This window comes from Oryzias latipes, chromosome 14 (assembly GCF_002234675.1).
Source record: "Oryzias latipes chromosome 14, ASM223467v1".
NCBI lineage: Eukaryota > Metazoa > Chordata > Actinopteri > Beloniformes > Adrianichthyidae > Oryzias > Oryzias latipes.
In genome coordinates, this window is record NC_019872.2 from 24,576,741 (window position 1) to 24,598,566 (window position 21,826).

Consider the following 21,826-nt stretch of genomic DNA (forward strand, 5'->3'; position numbering starts at 1 on the left):
CAAGAATTTGCATCACAACAATTAATCAGGAACTCGGCTTTGGCCCATGACGTGTTGATCGTTGGGTGAAGCCCAAAACAACAAGGAGGAGCATCAGATCGTTCTCCTAAACTTTGTAAACATTTTCTTATTTGTTTTGTAGTAATAATATAAAGTTCCTCTATATATATATATTTTTTTTTTTTTCATTTTTTCCTCCTCGGACTGATGCGGGTCAGCAAGTCAGCAATCCGGGTCACATAGAGATGGAAGTACAGCTGCAAGCGTCCGTCATTAAGACGCGGCTCCTGCAGAAGATGGTGATGCTCGCCCTACGGGAGACATGGAGACGTGATTACTGATGCTTTTGTGGAGCTTTTTCAAAATAAATCAGTCTGATCTCTCATCATCAACAGTAGCTACGTTTGCATGGACAAAAGTAATCGGAAAGAATGCCTGATGGGAAGGAAAATGCGTCATGTAAACACGCCGTTCGGAATAGTCTGCCCCGATCAGACTCGTTCGGATCAAAATTTCTTTCCGATCGAGATAGGTGGGTTATGCCGATTGTTGATCCGATCTTGTTGCATGTAAGCAGTTCATTCCGGTCGTGTGTCACTGCTGCTCTGGTTTAACGTCATGCATAGACGGATGTTTCGCTCCAGAGAAAGCTTTGGAGCTCAAACAGGACCGACCGGCTGCTCCGCAGACGCCCGGTTTGAAGCGCATACGCCTCTGTGCTCCGCCCTCGCCCCGCGGGCTCCTTGCCCCTCCCTTCCTATCTTCTCCGACACCCCTCGCGAGGGGGGCGCCAGGGAGGAGCGCTTAGTGACCCCTGACGTCCGGACCCTGCGTGGTCTGGGCGCGGCTGCCGGTGGACGTAGCGAACCGTGTCTCTGAGCAGAGCAGCCGGACATAAAGTTTTGTGTTTGAGGGGAGGAGAGGATGCTTTGTTACATGTGGGAGACTTTGGTCTGCCATCCGTCCCGCAGCTCTATGTGAACGAGCAGCCGAATTCAGGAGAACCATGTCTCCCGTCTCCGGGCAGAGCTCGGACCGTCAGCTCGCTCAGCGGCTTTGGGGCGGTGTGTAGCAGAAATGCCGCTCAGTCCTTAGAAACCGTTCAAACAATCACGTGGATTTGTGTTTCCAGTCGTGTCCCGACAAAATAAAGGCTGATGATGTTATTCCCACATATTTATGTGCAGCCAAGATGCAGATTGTGGCATTTCCTACATTGATTTTGTGTTCATCAAACAAGGCTAAATGTTGTTAACGCGTGTTAGCCCTCTCCTAACCCTGGCGTCTTCCGGCTCCGTTATTCCACAAAAAAAGCACTGACCCCACGGATTAAAATTAAAACGATGAGCGAACAGGCTGGTCATAATATTCACAACATTAATAAAAGCACATTTAGAAGATCATCTCGTAGATTCCAGAGATGCTGCATAAATGTATGTGGCAGCTCACTTTGTTTACAGTGGAACTCATTTCCTCTTCCGGTATTTTCAACACTACTGCGCATGCCCAAATGATTTATTCCGACCAAAAGTGAGACCATATGAACGTTTGTTCTAATCGGAAAAAGTTTTTCTGGGCCCATGTACACGGTTGAATTCTAATCTGACCATTGATCCGATCAAGATATTTTGCACATCTAACCGCAGCTAGTGTCTTCCATGCGTTATAAATGAGAAATACACTCAGTGCTCCCATGTGGTGATGGGCTAAAAACTTTTGACAGTAGCTCCTCCCACACGTTGGGAGCTTGAAGTTTATAAACATATTTTTGGACAAGCGTCCAGGAATCAGACTTTAGTGGAAATGAAATGATCCCTAATTTGGGCAGATCATAGTTAGCCCAATTCGCAAGTCCTAAATGTTTTAGTGATTTGTAATACGGTATTTTTCAAAGAACCTTTTCGTTTCAGGTGTGTGAGAAGACCGGGGAGCTGCTTCTCTGTGAGGGCCAGTGCTGTGGAGCCTTCCACTTGGCCTGCATCTCTCTGGCCGACGCCCCCAAAGGGAAGTTTGTCTGTCCGGAGTGCAAGTCAGGTACGCTTTGTTTTGATGTTTGTGAGCAGCGAGGGGTGGCGTTTGTGTCTGAGCATCGTTCGTGTTGAAGTCCACGCTTCCAGTGACAGACCCTTCACTTCTGCAGGCGTCCACACCTGCTTTGTGTGTAAGAAGCGAGGCGAGGACGTGCGCCGCTGCATGATTCCTGTGTGTGGGAAGTTTTACCACGGAGAGTGCATCACAAACCACGCCCCAACCGCCCCCGTCAACCGAGGTTTCCGCTGCTCCATCCACGTCTGCCTCACCTGCTTCATCGCCAATCCCAACAGCTCGTCCATCTCTAAAGGTAGCTGGAGCAGAAAGCCGCTCTGTTCCCGTCCTCAGGTGTGCGGCTGCAGCTGTGAGCCCTCTGGTGTTTGTCTGCAGGCCGCCTGGTGCGATGCGTGCGCTGCCCAGTGGCCTATCATGCCACAGACCTGTGCATGGCGGCGGGCAGCGTTGTGCTCTCCAGCAACAGCATCGTCTGCCCCAACCATTTCACCCCTCGCCGGGGGGTCAAGAACCACGAGCACGTCAACGTCAGCTGGTGCTTTGTCTGCACAGAAGGTGCTTCCCAGCCCCACCACAGTCCTCTAGAACGGTCCTGTTTCTCCATCAATGCTGCATCATTTGTCTTATGTTGGATTGATAATTGACCAGAATCTACAGATGATTATATAAGACTACAAATGTTGGTATGAGATCAGTGTCACTGATAGTGTTGTACTTCGATGCTCTGACTGGACAATTGCAAGTTCAGCAAAGGGAGAAATGTATAAGACAGCAAAGCAAACCTGACGTGTTGCAGATCGGTCACCACCACGGCGTTCCTCTGTTCCCTCCTGCAGGGGGAAGCCTCCTGTGCTGCGAGTCCTGTCCTGCTGCATTTCACCGGGAGTGTCTCAACATCGAAATGCCTAAAGGCAGCTGGTACTGCAACGACTGCAAGGCTGGGAAGAAACCACACTATAAGGACATCCTGTGGGTAAAGGTCGGACGCTACAGGTCAGCGACCAAAGATGAAAGTTCACCCTCACTGTTCTCTGTGATTCATTCCCAAGTTCTCACAAAACCGGATTGCACTTTGGTTTTATATTTCAATTTAAGGTCACATTTGAGAGAACGCATCTTTACATTATTGTGATGTAAGATAAAATGGCTCAGATATCTCTCATGTATCTGCAGTAGAGCCACTTTTCGCTAACAGCTGAGGATTTATGGATGAGTGAACCTCTTTTAAATACGCTGCTAGTGAGCTAAATCCTCATGAGGCCAACTTTTAATTTTTGCCAAACATTAAGTTTATGCTTTTTTCTCTGCCAAGGTGGTGGCCTGCAGAGGTCAGCCATCCCAAAACCATCCCAGAGAACATCCAGCGGATGAGGCACGATGTCGGCGAGTTTCCCGTTCACTTCTTCGGTTCCAACGACTACTTGTGGACCTACCAGGCGAGAGTCTTCCCCTACATGGACGTGGACGCCAACAGCAAAGAAAAGATGGGGAAAGGCGTTGACACCACCTACAAGAAAGGTAAGCTGGGATTCAAGGCAGACATTCTCGTTGATGTGGGGAAGTTCTGCATATCAAGGCTTTTGTCCTCCGTCAGCTTTGGAGGAGGCTGCTGTGCGATTCCGTGAGCTGCAGGCAGAAAAGGAGCTCCGACAGCTTCAGGAGGACAGGAAGAACGACAGGAAACCGCCACCGTACAAACACATAAAGGTTTGGCAGAGCACCTCTGCTCTCTGTTCAGGGACATGCTCCTGTTATCTGGAGTTGAATTATTCAGTCAGGCTCACTGCTTCTATTAAACTGAACCTCTTCACTTCTAATCTGTCTGTTAGAACATTATTTTCATATCAACCATTTTCCAATTAAAAACAGTAAAAATACACAGATTTATTAAATGTATGAACAATATTGATTCACAAATTGATTAGTAAACTAAAGAAAACCAAATTATGCTATCGTCTTGACAGTCTAGGTGCTCCTAATCATAAACAGACTTTCATTTATCCACACCCATACACATTTAATTTATCAAATATTAAGTTTGTTAAATAGAGTTTGATTTATTGATTAAAAGAGAGAGGGATTATAAAAGCCATCCCAAATTGTTTGTAGATCAATAGATATATTTAAAGGTAAAGACACAAATTATCTCCTGAAAAAGGATTGTGAGCCAAGCATTTTTTTTAAATAAGGCTTTTTCAGGCTAGAAATTGGACTTTTTGTGGTGAAAAACTTACGAAAAAAATACATATTTTCCATGAAAGAAACATTTATAATTGTTGTAACCCCTTGTGCTATCTTAAGCACTTTAACATTGGGAGTTGGGTCATCTAGACCCACTAGACAGTGCTCTGAACCTTTTTTCTTCAATGATTTGTGATCTTCACTGGTGTCCATGGATTACATGAAATCTTTCCACCTTTATCCACCTTTGTCATGGTAGAGAGAACACGTCGATGTAAGGGTGAGGTCATCTGAGATAGCACAAGGGTTAATAAAAAAACAAGGAAATGGTGGTGGACTACAGGAGAAAAAAAACTGTCATTCAGCCACTGTCTATTGGTGGGGATTGTGTGGAGAGGGTGGCTGCTTTCAAGCTCCTGGGCGTCACCATTGAGCAGGACCTGACCTGGAGCGCCAACACCACTGCTCTGGTGAAGAAGGCCCAGCAGAGACTGTATTTTCTCAGGCTTTTAAAGAAAAACAAACTGAGTGAGAAACTGCTGGTGTCCTTCTACCGCTGCTCAATAGAGAGCATTTTAACGTACTGTGTCTGTGCCTGGTTTGCCAGTTGCACAGCTGCGGCTAGGACAGCTCTCCAGAGAGTCGCCACAAGAGCCCAGAAGATCATCGGCTGCCCTCTCCCATCCCTGGAAGAACTGTACAGTTCTCGCTGCCTAAAAAAGGCTCAAAACATTCTGCTGGATCCATCACACCCCGGACATTCTCTGTTTGAACTGCTGCCCTCAGGCAGAAGATACAGGACAATTAAAACAAGAACAAACAGATTAAAAAACAGCTTCTATCCGAGAGCCACCGTGGCCTTAAACGCTGCTAAATAAAGTTTATTTATTAGGGAAGTGTGCAATAACCGGAGAAGGTGTAACCTCCTTTTTATATTTTGTTGTATATTTTTTAACATATCTTTCTTATATTGTCTTATTTCGCAGTTTTTAGTTTTCTATTCTTACTTGACTTTTTATTCCACCGGAAAAATTGCACTGTAATTTCGTTGTACATGTACAATGACAAATAAAGATATTTCTATATTTCTATTTCTAATATTAGGTTTTGCTAATAACCAGAATGTAAACCCATATGTAATATCACTTAAAACCTGGACTTGGGGAAACCTTGTGGGGGAAAAAAGAATGTCGTCTATTTGTGAATTTAGCTCCATAATGTGGATGTTAGGTGAGAATTAAAGCTGTTTGTGTTGCCATTTATGCTAACTTTAAATACATTTATAGATTCTGATTATTGTGGAAGCTGAATTTGTAACAGAATAACAACGCAGAGCTTTAGAGGATTTACGTCAAAAGTTAACGAAATATTTATATTGTTTTTTTTTTTACTTTTCCACTAAATATTTATGAGATCGTCATTGTGTTATATAAATATTGATGTCATCTCGATAATCCATGATTGTGCTGCGAATTTTTTAAATGTATCATATGATCTTACTAAAGCACAAAGATGTGAGTTTGTTTGTTTGTTTTCTGACTCCTCCAGGTGAACCGACCCATAGGAAAGGTGCAGATCTTCACTGCAGACCTGTCTGAGGTTCCACGCTGTAACTGCAAGGCAACAGACGAGAGTCCATGTGGGTCGGACTCAGAATGCATCAACCGCATGCTGCTGTACGAATGCAACCCGCAGGTACCACACCCTTTATTTCATCATTCATAAAAACACATTTATCACCTCTGTAGCTCTATTTATTTATTGCTATACTCTGTTTTATCCCTAATAAATGTGTCAATCTCAAAATGAGACATTTTATTGCGGTTTTCTAATATGAAAACTTTATATCAAATATATTTCGAATAAAATGAGTTTAGTTGCCTCTTGTCTGCATATTTTATTTTCTCAGTGAGAGGTCAGTAAAAGGAAACCACAAAAATAGATGGTTTAAAATAAAGATGTACGGTAGTTTTACAGCTGCAGCTCTGTTTTAAAAAGGAAAAGTGGACGTTTTTCACGGTTATTCTTTAGAAAACACAGTTGAGCTGTCTGAGCAGAGCGTTTTCTGGATCTCTAAATCTAAGAGCCGTCTGTGAACTCACAGGTTTGCCCGGCGGGGGAAAAGTGCCTGAATCAGGCCTTCACCAAGCGTCAATACAGCCAGGTGGAGATCTTCAGGACGCTGTCCCGAGGGTGGGGGCTCCGCTGTGTCCACGACATCAAGAAGGTAGTTCCGGGGTGCTCCACACTGTTGCAGGACGTCCCGTTAGAGGCTCACGGGTCTCCTCTGTGCTCCGTCAGGGCCAGTTTGTCAGCGAGTACGTGGGGGAGGTGATCGACGAGGAGGAGTGCAGGTCCAGGATCAGACATGCGCAGGAGAACGACATCTGCAACTTCTACATGTTAACTCTGGACAAGGTACTGCTGCGCCGCCCGTTTCTCCCTCCTGTCTACCTCACGAGAGTTTCACAACCACTTATTGCCAAACCTTTTCAGGACCGAATCATCGATGCCGGTCCGAAGGGGAACGAGGCCCGTTTCATGAACCACTGCTGTCAGCCAAACTGTGAGACCCAAAAATGGACGGTGAACGGAGACACCCGGGTGGGGCTGTTCGCTCTCGTTGACGTCAAAGCAGGTCCGTATCTACCAAGCACAATGCATTCGGGCTGGCAGGCTTCATTTGGGGTCATGGTTCGATTCCTTGGATTAAACACGTGAATCCTGAAAAATGTTAGCTTGCACTTCAGTTTGATTCGCTTCTGAGAACGAGGTGTGTGAACGCAAACCAAACCAGAACCGAAACATTCCGCAGCCAAGGAATCTGAACTTTTAAACCCTGCTGAAACTCTCCTCTGCCCGTGGTTCAGGCACGGAGCTGACCTTCAACTACAACCTGGAGTGTCTGGGAAACGGGAAGACGGTGTGCAAATGTGGAGCTCCGAACTGCAGCGGCTTCCTGGGTGTGAGGCCGAAGGTGAGGCGCGCCTGCAGCAGAGCGCTGCTTCAAGGGAAGAGTCGGCGCTAACACTGCTGTGTGCTCCCCCCCTCAAAGAACAACCCTCCCTCCGATGATAAAGGCCGTAAGATGAAGAGGAGAGGCCACGGCAGGAGGAAGAAGAAGGTGGTGTTGGCCAAAGAGCGAGAAGACGAGTGTTTCAGCTGTGGAGATGGAGGGCAGATGGTTTCCTGCAAGAAACCTGGATGTCCTAAAGTCTACCATGCAGACTGCCTGAACCTCACCAAGAGGCCTGCCGGTTAGTGGGCTTTAGAATATAGACTTCTGGAAATGCACACTGTGACAAACAAAGCATGAAAAGTCAGCTTGAAGACAAAAATACTGTTGAACAGTTGACACTTGACATTATTTTTTATTTAAACTCTTCAAGAGCTACCGCCGGCATACAGGAAATAGAACGTTCTTCGAATTATTAACCATTTAATGTAATTCCAATTCCAATAGATTCTGCAGCGCAGAATAGAAGCTTGGGGCACACATGGAACACTGTACCATCGTAAAATGTTCTACCAGAATCAGTGGGTTCATGATAGATGCCTAAAAACGTAACTATTGTCAAATGTAGCATGTCAGAATCTGTTAAAAGTCCTATCTCATGCTTTTCTTAAGCCTTTCAGAGTAAACTATATCCATTTATATGATAATGTATTACCTTTGGCACACTAAAGAACAATTTTGTTAATGAAATATTAGTCATTTTTGCAGATAATTTTCGATCTCTTTGGCTCCGCCTTTCTCTCCTTGTGGGTGCCGCCCACTTCATGACGTCAACCTAGAGCCGGCATTTGCAGCTCGTCTGTGTTTCTCCCATGAAAACAAACAACATCCGAGATTTTGCACAGATAGATGTGCATATTGTGCATATATTTTTTTCAAAAGAAAAGGCGGTTTTTGCAAAACACTGCTAGCTCTGTGGAGAAAGTGGGTGTTAGTCTGGCAGCGCAGACTCTTCCTGGAAGGGGCGGTTCCTCACTTGTCTATGTCAGAATTTGTCTACTTTGACTGCTTGAGCTTCAAAATACATTGGAGTTACAGTCATTTTGTAAACAGTTGAAGTGGGACGGTAGTTCGAAGAACGTCCAAACCGGAGTTAAAGCTCTGCTGTTAACCCTTGTGCTATCTTGTGGGGTCCAGATGACCCCACTGCCAACGTTAACGTGGTTAACGTTGGCAGTGGGTCACAAGATCACAAGATAGCACAAGGGTTAAAGGGTCAACGTTGTTCTTTAACTGCAGTGGAAAGCAGAAAAAACAAACATCCATCACCTTCACCTGCTTTGTCCTATGTGGGTCACATAGTGGATTTTTCCTGTGTGGGGGGGTCTAGTGTGGGTCACAGATTTGCTGGGGCCTATCCCACCCACTTTAGGATGAGTTATCATTAAAAAGATTCTTTTTTTTTTTAAATGAACAGATTCTCTGACTGCTTTGAACCAAACCTTCACTTTTTTATTGGAAAAGTAAAAAGTGAAGCAAATTATTTGTTTGAATGATTATTGTGGGTTAAATGAGCCTCATTATTCATGTATATGAATTCCAATAATCAGGAGCAGGAAGCCAGTCTGATGACTGTGGAGCACAGGGGTGGCAGTATCAAAAAGGTTTTTTTGTTTCTGCTTGAATAGAAGAAATAAGGAAGGGGGGGGATTCTGTGCTTTTAGGATGGATTTTGTGAGTCCTAATGAAGAATCTGTCAGATATTTTCAGTTCATCTTACAATTAATGGTTTCTTATATTTGCTTCTTCTTTTTTATGAATCTGTTGAAGTTAATCTGCACAAATCTGCATTTTGATGTGATTCTCTTTCATTTGCCTCAAAGCCGATCTGAAGGTCTCCTGATGGTTCTCCTCGCAGGTCGGTGGGAGTGTCCGTGGCATCAGTGCGACGTTTGCGGGAAGGAGGCGGCGTCCTTCTGCGAGATGTGTCCCAGCTCGTACTGCTGCCAGCACCGCGACGGCCTGCTTTTCATCTCCAAGCTGGACGGGAAGCTGTCCTGCAGCGAGCACGACCCCTGCGGGCCGGAGCCGCTGGAGCCGGGGGAGATCCGCGAGTACAACCCCGCTCCCAGAGCCCTCACCTCGGGTCTGGGCATGGCCGTCATCCCCGCCGCCGCCGCTTCCAGCTCCGCCAGGAGCCTCCGCCAGACCGACAGGGGCGCCCACGAGGGGGGTGACGGAGGAGGCGCCGGCGAGCCTTTCCCTCCTTTCTCCATCAAAGTCCCCATCACCATTCCAGTCGCTCCTCCCGCTGCTTCGCCCCCCCACACCGACACTCCCAGCAGCCCCTTCCACCTCCCGCACTACTCACCCATCTCCTCCTACGAGGAGGAGAGGGATGTCTTTGAGGAGGACGAAGAGGAGCTGCTGGAAGACTCCCACGATGACGGAGAGGCGGTGATGGAGGAGGAAGAGGAGGAGGAGGAAGGGCTGGACTACTTGGAGCTGGAAGAGGAGCAGGAGGAGGATGAAGATGAAGAAGAATGAACAAACCAGTCACCACGGCGGAAAGGATGACGCTGTTGTGGCGTGGATGTTCAGAGATTTTTTTCTCCAAAACTAATTTATTTAAACAGATGAATTGTGAAGCTTTTAAATAAAAACATAGTTATTGATAAACTGACATAAATATAAACAATCTTTTATTTATGCCGCTCCTAACCTTTCCTTGTTGCACTCGTGCAGCTGAATCCTTGACGCTCGGATTTTAGGCCTCATTTTACTCATTCATGTCTGTGCGGAGGGTGGGGGTCATCACCTGAACTCACCCCCCCTCCAGCTGAGTCCTCCACACTCGTGCTGATGCTCTGAGCGGAGAGTCTGTGACTGCTGGGAAACTCCGCCCTCATTTGTCTGGACTGTTTGATCATTTCACGCCAAAACGAGGAGAAGAGGAGGACTCCGTGTGGGTCAGAGTGGCAGTGGGCTCAGTGTGTGCGGTGCTGTATGCTCCTTATTTATACGCTGTACTGTGACGCACAATTTGTGACGATGGCGAGCCGGCGCTCCTTCCTCGCACCTCCGTGGAGGAGGAGCAGAGTTTTGCACTGCGGTGTGTTTTTTTGTTTTGTTTTTGTTGTTGCTTGAAGCTCCATGTTGTGTCTCCTGGAATGTTTTAAGGGAACGATCCAGCACCACACTTCCTCCCAAACGCATTTTTACTGCCAGCCCGTCCCTCCAGTGTAACCCGGACAGCTCTGAAGATCCGACCCATTCAAATATCTCCTGTAAACGTGTGTGAGAAGATGAAAACGATGAAGAAGCACCTTGTAATAGCATCTGTTTTTAGATGTGTCTGTCCGACATGAAATGACATAACAAAACATCCAAAATAAAGTTAAATATGGAAAGAAATCAGAGTTGATGTTTGGAGAAACGCGCAGGAATTTATTCACAAAAGTATTCAAACACATAAATGCATCAAAAGTTTGCACAATAACACTAAAATAAGTTTAAACGAATTTGATGATCACTTATTTGGCTAAAAAAAAATGTTTTATTTCCCATAAAGCCACAGTGGAGGGGTGAAAGAGCCACATTTGGGTCTTTTACCGCTTCACTGTGGGTCCATGGATAAACACAATATAGTAAAATGATATTTTATTCAAAAATATAACATGTATTTTTTTAGATCCACTGTGGCTAAAAAGATATCATTAAGTTACATTGTTGTTTTTTTTAACCATAGGCTCTTTTACCTTTCCACTCTGATTCCATGGCTAAAAAAAAATACATTTGAATAAAATATATATGTATATTTGCCAAAGAGCCATTTTGGAGGGATAAAAGAGCCACATGTGTTTTGGGTCCATGGCCAAACAAATATAGTAACAGTTTATTTTCATAAAAAAAGTAATGACATTTAATTTTTTAGTTCAACTGTGGCTAAAATTTTATTTTTTAACTGTAAAGCCATGTGTGGCTCTTTTAACCCTCCACTGTGGCGTCACGGATTAAAAAATATAATAGAATAACACAAAAAAAAGGAATCTTATTCATTTCAACCATAGTGTTAGGGTAAAGGAGCTGCATGCTCCATGGCTAAATAATTAAAATGTTTTTAAAAGGTGTTACTTATTTAGTATAAATCCAGTTTTAGTTTGTAAGATTTATAATGTACGGTATACTAAAGTGTTTCTATAACAGTAAAATAAAGAGTGTTTGTGCTAACAAAGTAAATTTAAGAGGTTTTGTGTAAACAACCAGTGAATGGAGAGATGTTGTATTAATAACCCTTGTGCTATCTTAGATGACCCCACCCTTCCATTGACGTGTTCTCCCTACCATGACAAAGGTGGATAAAGGTGGAAAGATTTCATGTAATCCATGGACACCAGTGAAGATCACAAATGATTGAAGAAAAAAGGTTCAGCGCACTGTCTAGTCCCAATGTTAAAGTGCGTAAGATAGCACAAGGGTTACAACTAAAACTTTGATCAAATGTTTGATCTTCCGTTAGTTTAGGTTATGATTGGAAAAAGTTGAAAGTACATATCTGAGTTAGGTGAGAGGATAAAGACACACCGATGTATACCAAGAGAAAATGATGCCTTGTGTTGTATGAGGTTTTCATTGGAGAGCATTTTGATTTGATTTTTTTTTTAAATTTGATTTGAAATGGTTTCTTTCAAGCAATCAAATAAGAAGAATACACAAAAACAATACAATCATCAGTTATACATTCATACAATGATGAATCAAACTTAGGATAATTAGACTAGATTAGATTTTCTGCAGCAGGATGATCATAAGTTGCACAGTGTCTTTTATTTTAAAAGGGATTAATGTCTTCATCAAAAGTCGACATTTTCATGATTAGAAACAAATATATACATTTCTCTTAATATTTCTGCTTTTATTCTTGGCAAATATAACAAAAGTTAATTGATGTTACATAAAAGTAACAGACATGTTTTTTTAGGCTTTGGGGCTTCATCTGAATTTTGGTCAGAGAAATTGTCCCTTGTGGCTCTTTTAGGGGTTGAGGTTGGCAGAACATTGACTGTATATGAGAACTGGACTGAGTGACTCCTCCCCTCTAGTAGTCCAAACAGAAAGTAGCTGCTGGCTCCAAGAAGCCAACATCTCATAGGCTGTGTCCGAATTCGAGGGCTGCGTTCTTCCTCGGCTGCATTTGAAGGCTGCTTACGTCCTAGCGCCGCGACAAACGCTCTCCAAACTCAACGACTGCTTCAAATGCGGAGTGCATCCCAAGATGCATTGCGGCGATTTTCTGACATCAATGGTGGACTGTGAAGCGGGACCCTGAGTTGGAGATAATTACACCTTTTTATAATTACACCTCGAAGATTAAAAGTTAGATCAAATAAACCAGGAACATTTTGAGCTCCATGCCTGGTTCAATACTCCTCTCTGTTTGGGACTCACGGTTGCTAGGCGACAGGACATTAACCAATGTAACGGCTGGAATTATCTAAAGCCTAGACTCGTCCAAATTCACAGTCGTAACATCCGGCCTACCCGCTTGACGAAGGACCCGGCCAACGTCGACCGGAACCTCATTTGGTTAGAACTTGAAGCAGGTATTTTCCATGGGTGACATCACACTCACTCAGTCCAGTTCTCATATACAGTCAATGGTTTGGATCATCCTGGTCCAGAACCGGAGTCCTTTGAGCTCATGGTCTGATGGCTGGACATTCAGGACTTTCTAGAAGAGTTAATGATTCTAACAATCAGGTCCTGAAGCTGCAGGAGCCCCATAACATCACACTACCCCCTCCATGTTGTCCTTCCTCTTCTGTGTCAACTATCCATGGAATATTTGTCCAAAAGTTTAGGGAATCAGATGTTTTTGTCAAATGTGAGATGAGTCTATGTCTGCTTGTTGCTCTGCAGTGTCCTTAAATGCTCCCATCTTCTCTTCCTTATGATCGTCTTTTCTGATCTCCTGATGGACTTCCTGATGTGTTTTTGGAGTCATTGTGGTCGTTCCGTCAGTCCTGCGATGGCGCTGCGCTGTCAAACTTAGTTCTTGTTGTGGTTCTCTGAAGTTCCAGTCTTAGAAACGTGTCCTATAGACTGCAGAGTGTCGTGACCTTAGTCTGTCTATTCTTTCTATAGATGGAAGCATTCCAAGCCTGAATGTGGTCAAAGGAAATCCTTCAGGAAGTGAAGCCAATAACTTTCACACAGGATCAGGCAGGTTTTTCACCATTTCTCTTCTTTATAAGGGAAAAAAAAACTTTTTGCACAAACTCAGATCATCTTTGTGTTTGTTCTAAATCACTTAATCAAATGGGAAAAGGAGATTTTCCACATCATTGCAGATAAAAAAAAAGTCATTGCGCATTGTTGTTTTCCCTCATTATCAATCATTTATTAAAACTCCAGATCGGAAACATTCCAGATTTATTTTACACATCAATGTTTCACAGTCTTCAGTAAAAATATTTTGCATCAGAAAGTCCCAAATGTCCCAAACCCAGAAGCGAGCGTCTTATTTCCACTGGCCTGCCTTAAACCATCTTGGCTGAAGTTTCACTGTGGCTCCAGATGTTGCTGTTGGTTCCACATTGCGACACGTTGCTCTGCTGTTTGTTACCACAGACAGGAGTAACTTCAGTTTGTTACTTAAAATCCTGCTGCCGCTCAATGATTACAACCAAGTTTCGTAAAGGTTTTGCCGCTCTTTCATAACTGAGAGAAAAAAAAAGGAAACTGAGTTTATTTCAGGCCATGCAGAACGCAGAGATCTGGAATTTGAACCGGCAACTGTTTATCCCTCTTAACTGAAGTCACAGATGTAAGCGGCAGAGCTTTTGAGTGTTTTTCTGGGAGCTGAATTAGTGTCTTCGTGGTTCTTCTTGAGAACCCATCTTTAAAGCAGGCTTTGTGTCTGTGATTGAATACTTTCGTGCGCTAGAATACATCCAAATCTGTCAGGAAATGAACAGAGACGCTCTCAAAGCCGCTTCTGTCTGGAGGGAAGGCCTCTGCTGATGTTTTTGGCTTCGTTTCATGAAGCTCCTCCGGGTTCGTGGTAGTGTTTTGCCCCTCCCAAATACATTTGTAGTCCACAGCAAACGAAATAAAACACAAACATCTGTAAACGTCTGCTGCACTCGCTCCTGTGAACAGCAGCGCTCCCTCGTCGGCCTCAGATTCTGCAAGTTTTCCCCTCTTAGATGAGATACTTGGGAGGAGTGGACATTTATTCTGGATTAAAGTCCGTCTCTTAATCCCTTGTAGGAGCAGATCTTTGCTGCAGGCCTCAGTTTGTTATGGCACACACGAAATGAAGGTAGCTTACAGTTCTGTTCCAGCTTTAGCCGCCCAGCGTGTCCAGGAAACGCGACGCCCCTGTTTGCCGTCCTGCTGTCCAGGAATCAGTTACCGTGGCAACAGGAGTAGAAGTTGGAGTTTTTCTTCTGATCCAAGTTGACGTTGGTGTCTTCTGGCGGAACAAAAGCAGAGACGGGGCCGAGTTACTGCAGCGTTTGTGTGTCATTCAAGCGCACAGCGACTCCCTCCTCTTCCTCACAGCTTCCTCTTGCTCCTCATTACACAAATGGAAAACAACTGAAGGTTGTGTAGTGATGATCCAAAGTAAATAGTCGCTGTTCTGTTGAATTTCTATCCAATCTGACATCAATTAGAACTAAAAATCAAGTAGACTGTAGTTTATGTGCAGCTGTTTAACAACGTTTTCCCGGGCAACAGTTCCTACGTTTGGGTAACATGTAGAAAAACTACAGACAGAAAAATGTTACGTCTACAAATCTATTTCAATTGACTAAAATACTAATGGAATGATTTACTTTCAAGGACTCAATAATGAAGTATTATTGGCAATTTACAGCTGTTGGAGTCTAATGATAAACTGCATCAGATGGACAGTTTGAACGGGAACTTCAAGCAGCTGCGTGGACCTTCAGTTAAACACCTACGGTGGCCCTGAAGGGCAAATCACATCATTAAGTCACTTCACGCAAAAACCCCACGACGACAATGTAAAAAGCGAACTAAAAAGTAAAACGCAACATTACATTTCAGAAATAAAAATCCCAGAAACCCAAAATGTAAAAAAATTAAAACAAACTTTAAAAAAAAAAGAAACAAAATAAAAAGTTTCGTAAAACAAAAGTGAATTCCAGAAATCAAAAGGAAATATTAAACTGTAAAAGTAATCTCAAAGAAGAAATCTCAAAAAGTAGGCGTTATGGGACATCACTGATTGGAAGATGACGTCTGAGTGAGGAAGAAGAGGGAAAGCAGAAGGATGTTTTACCCAAACTGTGGTAAAGACTTCAATGAGCAATCATCACCCAACTGTTGCAGTGGTCAGAAGCTTAAAAAAATGACTTCTGTCAGAAGATATCGCCAAATAACTTCCTGTTGAAAAGGTGAACAAACATCATCATCCAATCCGTGATGTCCGTTAATAACTACCTACCTTTTCTGGTTTCATATTGTGTTTCATTTTTTCTAACATATCATTTGGATTTTTGGAATTTTTTATGCTTCGGTTTCTGCAATATTGCTTTGCCAGATGAAAACACATTCAATGATTATCAGAAAAGACTGAAATAAAAGGTGATTTTTCAAAAAGGCATCCTTGTCATTGTCACTAATTTAAAACCTGAAGCCTGCGCAGTTCTCTTTGTAACCACTAGGGGCGCTTATCCCAAAGAATGAACCCCATTTCCAATAGCCTCAATGTAAAACAGCCAACAATTGGTTTCTTTGCAGAATTCAGGGTAACTTGAATGGGTCATGTGACCACAAGGCATCTGGTTCTGTTTGGATCTGTCCCCCTGAATGCATACAGGTGTGTAACGAGGGTTAAAAGTGCACAACCATGAAGAAGTTTTTGTATTCATGAAGGTGAAGGAAGCATAACTGGCGGCTGGAACGCTCACCTGTCATGTACTGGAAGGCAGTGCTGTTATAGTCCTCTGCAACCTTCTGGAACATCTCGTCTGGAAGACAGGAAGAAGGAATCAGGGCGGGACGGGAACCGCTTCAGGACTGACGAGGAGCTTGTTTCTGTCCGACGCTCCATCGGTTTTCATAGATGCCAGAGACGTAGAAGTCATCCTTCATCTCTACGCTGAGATCCAACCAGGAGATCTCAATATTCTGTCTCACTTTAATATTTTAGAAAAAGTTGGGAAATGACGTTCATAAATAACCTTTTTCAGGACAAGTAATAAAAAAAACTGGTTGTAATGATAGTTTTCTACCCATCCTGGATCACATGGACTCCATCTTTCCCGCCTCGTTATCTGTTTCTAATGGGGCGGAGCTTCACTGCCACAACACAGAGGTTTCACAGTGAACAATATGGGATTCAACACAATTTTAGGTTGATGCTTTTTTTAGTCTAGTTTTCATCCTAAAACTAATTTGTTTGCAACTAAATGACCAGTTCTAAAAGTTAAAAACTTAAAAAAACAAACGGTCAAATCAGGAAAAACTAAGGAACATTTATAAAAACAAGAAATTGTGTAAAAAGAAAATCAGTTCACTCTGTTGAAAATTGTGTTTTTAACATGTTCTGGTGGATTTTTTCTCGTGATGGAGGACAATCTATGAAGAAAAGTTAATATTTTCTGAGTTTTTCTTTATTAAAAAAAATGCCGTTTGAAAAAGATGTTTTTTTGTGACACAGAAAATACGCTGGGCGGGCCATAAGCCCCCTGCTGGGCAGTACAGAGCGGAGCAGGGAGCTTGTGGCTTGCTGTAGTAGCTTCTTCAAGCTTTTTGCAACTCAGAAATGCCATTTTGATCTTTTAATTATCTTTACATCATGAGAAGAATGTCACAAGAACAAGTTAAAAACACCAAAAGCACTATTTTCATTTAAGTGGTTCTTTAATCTGTTAAGCAGGAAACATTCCCTTTTCATGCCAGCCCAACAGCTGCAATCAAACTAAACTTACCCACATTTTTTCCTGTTTTACTGGACGTCTCAAACAGCTGCGCTCCGATCTCTGCGTGTGAACAGGAAGGAAGATTGTTGGCATCCGTCGTGCACCCGGCCGAACTGAGCTCGGCCGTGGAGCCGGATGACCTCACCTTCAGCAAAGTCCTGAGCATCGTGGAAGTCGATCTGACGCCGGCTGCGGTCGGCCTCGATCAGGTCGCTCTTGGTGCCGCACAGGTAGATCTTACAGAGCTGCAGGACACGACCGGAAAAAGAAAGTGTAGACGCATTAATGAATGAAGATATCGTGACTAATTTAACTGAACGGTGACTAACGAGCCTTTACCTCCTCACAGTTCTGCAGCTCCTTCACCCAGAAGCGAGCTCGCTGGAAGCTGCTGCTATCAGTCAGGTCTGAAAAGCAAAAACAACCTCAGGTCCTCAAAAAGATCAGAAGAAACCCAAACCAAGCATTTGTTTGAAACCAACAAGACGTTTCAGAGAAATAGGATCGCTGTCCTCATCAACCTGAGTTTTAATTGGACACATTTAACTTGAGGAGAAATATTTCTCTTCCTGCCAACAGAGGTGACTCAACTCTAAACAAAGATGAGAGACGAGGAAGAAGCAGACGGTGCTTGACTCAGCGTGACCACGTCCACCGGAAAATCTGTTATTTTCAATACTTCCTCAAAACTCTGCATGCAGCTGCTTTTGCATTTTCCCAAATCCAAGTCAGGCCAAGTCTGACGTACTGGATCTGCGACAGAAATGTACCAAAAAATAAATACAAATGAACAAAAAGTGTTTCAGTCAAAACTCGAGTCTTGTTGGGACTAATCAGCAAATGCAGAGGGAGTCCAGGACTCCTCAAGGATTTAGCTGTTTGGACATTAAAGAACTGAACACAGCAGAGCTTAAAGCCTCTGCTGACAGACAGCTGAGGTTTACCGTAGCAGATGATGGCGGCCCGAGCTCCTCTGTAGTAGATCCGACTCATGGCTTCGTACCGTTCGGCTCCGGCTGTGTCCTGACGGAGAGCAGAGGTTTAAACAGACAGATTTAGAAGGATGCATCCTTTAGATGGTCTGATCATCGGATCAGCGTGGATCTCAGTCAGGGACTGAAAGAGACTTTGCTCAATCAAGCGGCGTCGACGTAAAATAAAATAAAAAACAGTCGTCAAACTGAACTCAACTCAGCTTCACCCTTTCTGTCTCCATGACAACCAGGAGGAAAACCTAAACTGTAAACCAATCATGGTGTAAAAACTGTCTCACAACTTAAAGCTGTGGGACAGCCTGTTGACCAGTGAGGTCATGTGACCCAGTGGGTAGTAATGGAGCCATTTAAAGCCATTTGGTTTGTTTACCGGGCAGGATGTGACATCACTGAAACCATTCCAATAACAGCAAAACAAACGAGACAGGAAAGGCAGACAGATGTTGAAAATGTCAAATAAATTGGTCCTGCTCATGGTCTGATGACAAATGGCCGAAAATGAAAGAATATGCCCTTTTTTTTTTTTGGTAGTACAATCTCAGATATGAATAATACCACACAATCCAGACTGTGTGTTTGGTGCACAGTCGAGTATTTCAGTAAATAAGGAATTGCTTTCCTGCAGATCAGTCTCCTGGTGGTGATTTGATGATCTGACCTACCTCTAGTTATTTGATTTTAAACGAGCTTCAATCCGGAAGTCAATGTGTTTCTGCTTTTTTTTTAGATTTGTTATTGAAGCCTGGTTTGCTGAACCAAAACGAGGTTAAAGGACGTTGTGCAAGTGTAGTGTGTGTGTGTGTGCGTATTATGCCCAGCACACTATGAGGACTGAAACAGACTGAACCTGACAGCGTCAAGAAATACATAGAGCCGTGTAAACATGAATGTTTAGTTTGACTGTTTTGTATTAGAATGAAGGACACAAACCTGATTTAAACTGATTAAAGTCCATATTTGTGAAGAATGCAACTCACCCAGATTCCCAGTGTTATCACTTTCTCTCCCACCTGGATTGGTTTGGCAACAAAAGCCGCCCCGATAGTCTGAGGAGAGGAGAAAACCAGAGAAAAAGACTGACTAGATGGCTCTGTGGGTTCTCAGTATGAACTGTGAACATTAGACCAACACAAGAATCAAGATGTGCAATTTTATAAATACTGTACAGTAGTCAGAATGAATGGCTGTGATTAACCTCCAGACAGAGTGATGTTTGTTGCTCTATAAACTGGCTAATTTAACAACAAAGTTTGGGTTTTTCACTGGGTACAGACCAGCTTTTCACACATAAAGAAATTCAGCTTAAAACTACATTTCTGTGTGTTTCTTTATTCAAAACATTGTTAGTCGGGAGCAGACAAAAGAAAAAGGCGTATGTGTGACGTAGAAACTACACTCGGCTCCCCGCTCCGCTCCATTCTGATGCGTCCACTTGTAGACAGTTAGATCCGTGTCCGTCATTTGTTTTCGGGGCATCTGGCTGGAAAGCTCCAATACTGCCCGCCATTTTTTGTCTGCGATGATAATGTTAGGTTGGGGGTGTGAAGAGCGAGCCAACAGATGATGGTAAGTGGGGGCGGGCTTGCCCCACGCCAACAACATAGAGGCAAATTTCTAATGACATACTGCCGCTCTGCAGAAACTATGTCCTAGAAAATGACAGGTTTGTTGATTTGGGCTAAAAACTGAATCATCGTGATTAAAAGAACACCGGGAAAGCTTTTAAAATTTGATCACAAGAAGAATGGAATGGCTGGTTAAATGACTTTCCATTTAAAGGTTTAAGAAGAGTGAGGAATATGAAGTCAAACCCAAAAATGCTTCTGTCTAACATGACATCTCCAGAGACATTCCCGCCGTCTGTGGTTCACTCTGAGAGTGTTTTGTGACAAAATGACCACGAACCAGCGGAAACTGCCCCGGGGCAAAAGCATAAAGTAACAGCTTTTGATGGGAGGCGCAAAGACGGGAGCGGAGCCCCGGTTTGAAGCCGACATGGACATTAGAGGCGAGCAGCTGACACTCACGTTCTGGTAGGGATGCAGGAAGCGGTTGTGGACGTATCTCTCCACCAGGCTGGTTTTGCCCACACTCTCCTTTCCCAGCATCACCACTTTGGCGTCCACACGGATCGTGCTCATCCTGATCCCGTTTGGGGCTCGGGAAGAGCCTTGGGAATATTTTCCAGAGAAACCTCTGCTGAGGATGCTGACCGGAAGACAAAAGCAGTTACAACCTTCATCCAAAAACTGAAAACTTTATTTAAAACGTGTTTTTTAACAAAGCATTCTTTGGTGTTTGCATAAACAAATCATTTGAGATTTACAAGCAGGTATATACAAACATGAAAGTGAAACCAGTGATTTTTCAGCCTCACCCTTTTATATAAACACCTCTGTCCAAACATGCCTTCAGTGTTTAAGAATTGACTGAATCAAAACCACTCAAATATAACTATTTAAAGAAAAAAATAGGAGTATTGTCAATGGTTTTACCACAACGGCTCCAAAACGGAACCAAACGGCCCAAAGGCAAGGGAGTTTTCACCCATTTACCCACTGCGCACAAAAAAACTGTTGAATTTTCTAAATAAATTATTATTAAAATGTTTTCACCACTAAATCAGCTAAATAAACGGCCATGCCTTACATTGAACCGTCTTTGTTGTTGTTTTTCTGTATAACACGTGATGTTTTAAAATCGTCGGTAATGTCAGCCGTTGAAACCATGACACAGCTAAACTCAGGAGCCCCGCAACTGAACCACGTATCTGCTCCGGGTCCGTGAGACCCCCCCCACCACGGCACAGCCAAACCCGCTTCTCTCTCTCACACACCTTTTCACGCGCCCCCGCCGGCGAGCGAAACCAGACTTTACGATTCTTCCCCTGACATCTGCTTCCCTCCGTCGACACCCGCCTACCGAGCTGGACACGCAAACGAGACGGCGGACAGCTCGCTTCGCATCTCCGCTCCGCCGTACGGAGCCGCCGGGCGCTGACTGGAAGTAGCAACCTAGCGGCTAGCGCGGGTAACGTTACAGCCCGTGTTGCACAACTGGGGAGATTACAATCTGCCGGCGGCTATTATACAATTTAATTATTTTTTAAATAATAAAAAACCCATCTTGGATATGTCATCACTATAAAAAATTTTTTATTAATAATACACTCGTTAAAAGTATACACATATATATATATATAAACCTACAGCTAAGCTTTTGTTATTTGGGCGGAACCATTGATTTTCCAGGAACAAGAGGTGACAAATTTACTTGTTACACAAGATATAAATATTTTTATCACGTTTTTTGTCTGTTGAACCCTGTTACATTTGGCTTTTTTGCCAAATGTAGAGAGAGAAAAGGGGAAATACTTAACTTTTATTTTGCCGCATAAACCGTTTATCATAAACATCAATTTTATTTTTCTCGTTTTGCACGTTTATGCAATATAGATGTTGCTGTGTCAAAAGACACATTTTTCAACTAGGGCTAAGCTTATTTTCCTACGACATTGTTGATATAAGTCTATCATCAGAAACTAGGTCTAAACTTATTTATTTAATTCTATTTATTTATTCGAGTCCCCCCCCCCCCATATTTATTAGAGTGTGGCTTCAAATGGGTGATAACTGAATTTCTTTTCTTGCAGTTGATGTTTTAACTGTTGTCCCTTCATGTTGGTTGATATA

The 21,826-nt window shown here is 43.4% G+C and overlaps 2 protein-coding genes across 7 annotated transcripts in view; one reads left to right on the plus strand and one right to left on the minus strand.

Moving 5' to 3' along the window:
• Window positions 1-10,597, plus strand: part of LOC101161079 (histone-lysine N-methyltransferase, H3 lysine-36 and H4 lysine-20 specific) — a 29,242-nt gene extending 18,645 nt beyond the window's left edge. For all 3 annotated transcript variants that reach the window (XM_023962402.1, XM_011483894.3, XM_023962403.1), the window contains exons 12-24: window positions 1,911-2,034; window positions 2,141-2,341; window positions 2,422-2,601; window positions 2,883-3,039; window positions 3,359-3,564; window positions 3,641-3,753; window positions 5,776-5,922; window positions 6,332-6,454; window positions 6,529-6,645; window positions 6,724-6,865; window positions 7,098-7,204; window positions 7,283-7,484; window positions 9,102-10,597. In XM_023962402.1, coding sequence (XP_023818170.1) covers window positions 1,911-2,034; window positions 2,141-2,341; window positions 2,422-2,601; window positions 2,883-3,039; window positions 3,359-3,564; window positions 3,641-3,753; window positions 5,776-5,922; window positions 6,332-6,454; window positions 6,529-6,645; window positions 6,724-6,865; window positions 7,098-7,204; window positions 7,283-7,484; window positions 9,102-9,730 — 2,448 coding nt within the window. In that variant the 3' untranslated portion in view covers window positions 9,731-10,597. The remainder of the gene's footprint in view (window positions 1-1,910; window positions 2,035-2,140; window positions 2,342-2,421; window positions 2,602-2,882; window positions 3,040-3,358; window positions 3,565-3,640; window positions 3,754-5,775; window positions 5,923-6,331; window positions 6,455-6,528; window positions 6,646-6,723; window positions 6,866-7,097; window positions 7,205-7,282; window positions 7,485-9,101) is intronic.
• Window positions 10,598-13,555: 2,958 nt separating this feature from the next.
• rab24 (RAB24, member RAS oncogene family) lies at window positions 13,556-21,358 on the minus strand. Of its 4 annotated transcripts, none has more exons than XM_011483897.2 (9): window positions 20,971-21,358; window positions 20,162-20,342; window positions 19,112-19,180; window positions 18,084-18,162; window positions 17,479-17,546; window positions 17,285-17,384; window positions 17,153-17,199; window positions 16,126-16,185; window positions 13,556-14,660 (listed from the first exon to the last, which is right to left on the minus strand). In XM_011483897.2, the coding sequence occupies exons 2-8, from the start codon at window positions 20,273-20,275 to the stop codon at window positions 16,129-16,131; spliced, it is 534 nt and encodes a 177-aa protein (XP_011482199.1). In that variant the 5' UTR covers window positions 20,276-20,342; window positions 20,971-21,358; the 3' UTR covers window positions 13,556-14,660; window positions 16,126-16,128. The 4 variants fall into 4 exon arrangements, with proteins under 4 accessions (XP_011482199.1, XP_004076816.1, XP_020564773.1 ...); XM_004076768.3 differs by having other exon boundaries at window positions 17,149-17,199; XM_020709114.1 differs by having other exon boundaries at window positions 17,149-17,199; window positions 20,162-20,346.
• Between the last annotated feature and the right edge of the window lie 468 nt (window positions 21,359-21,826).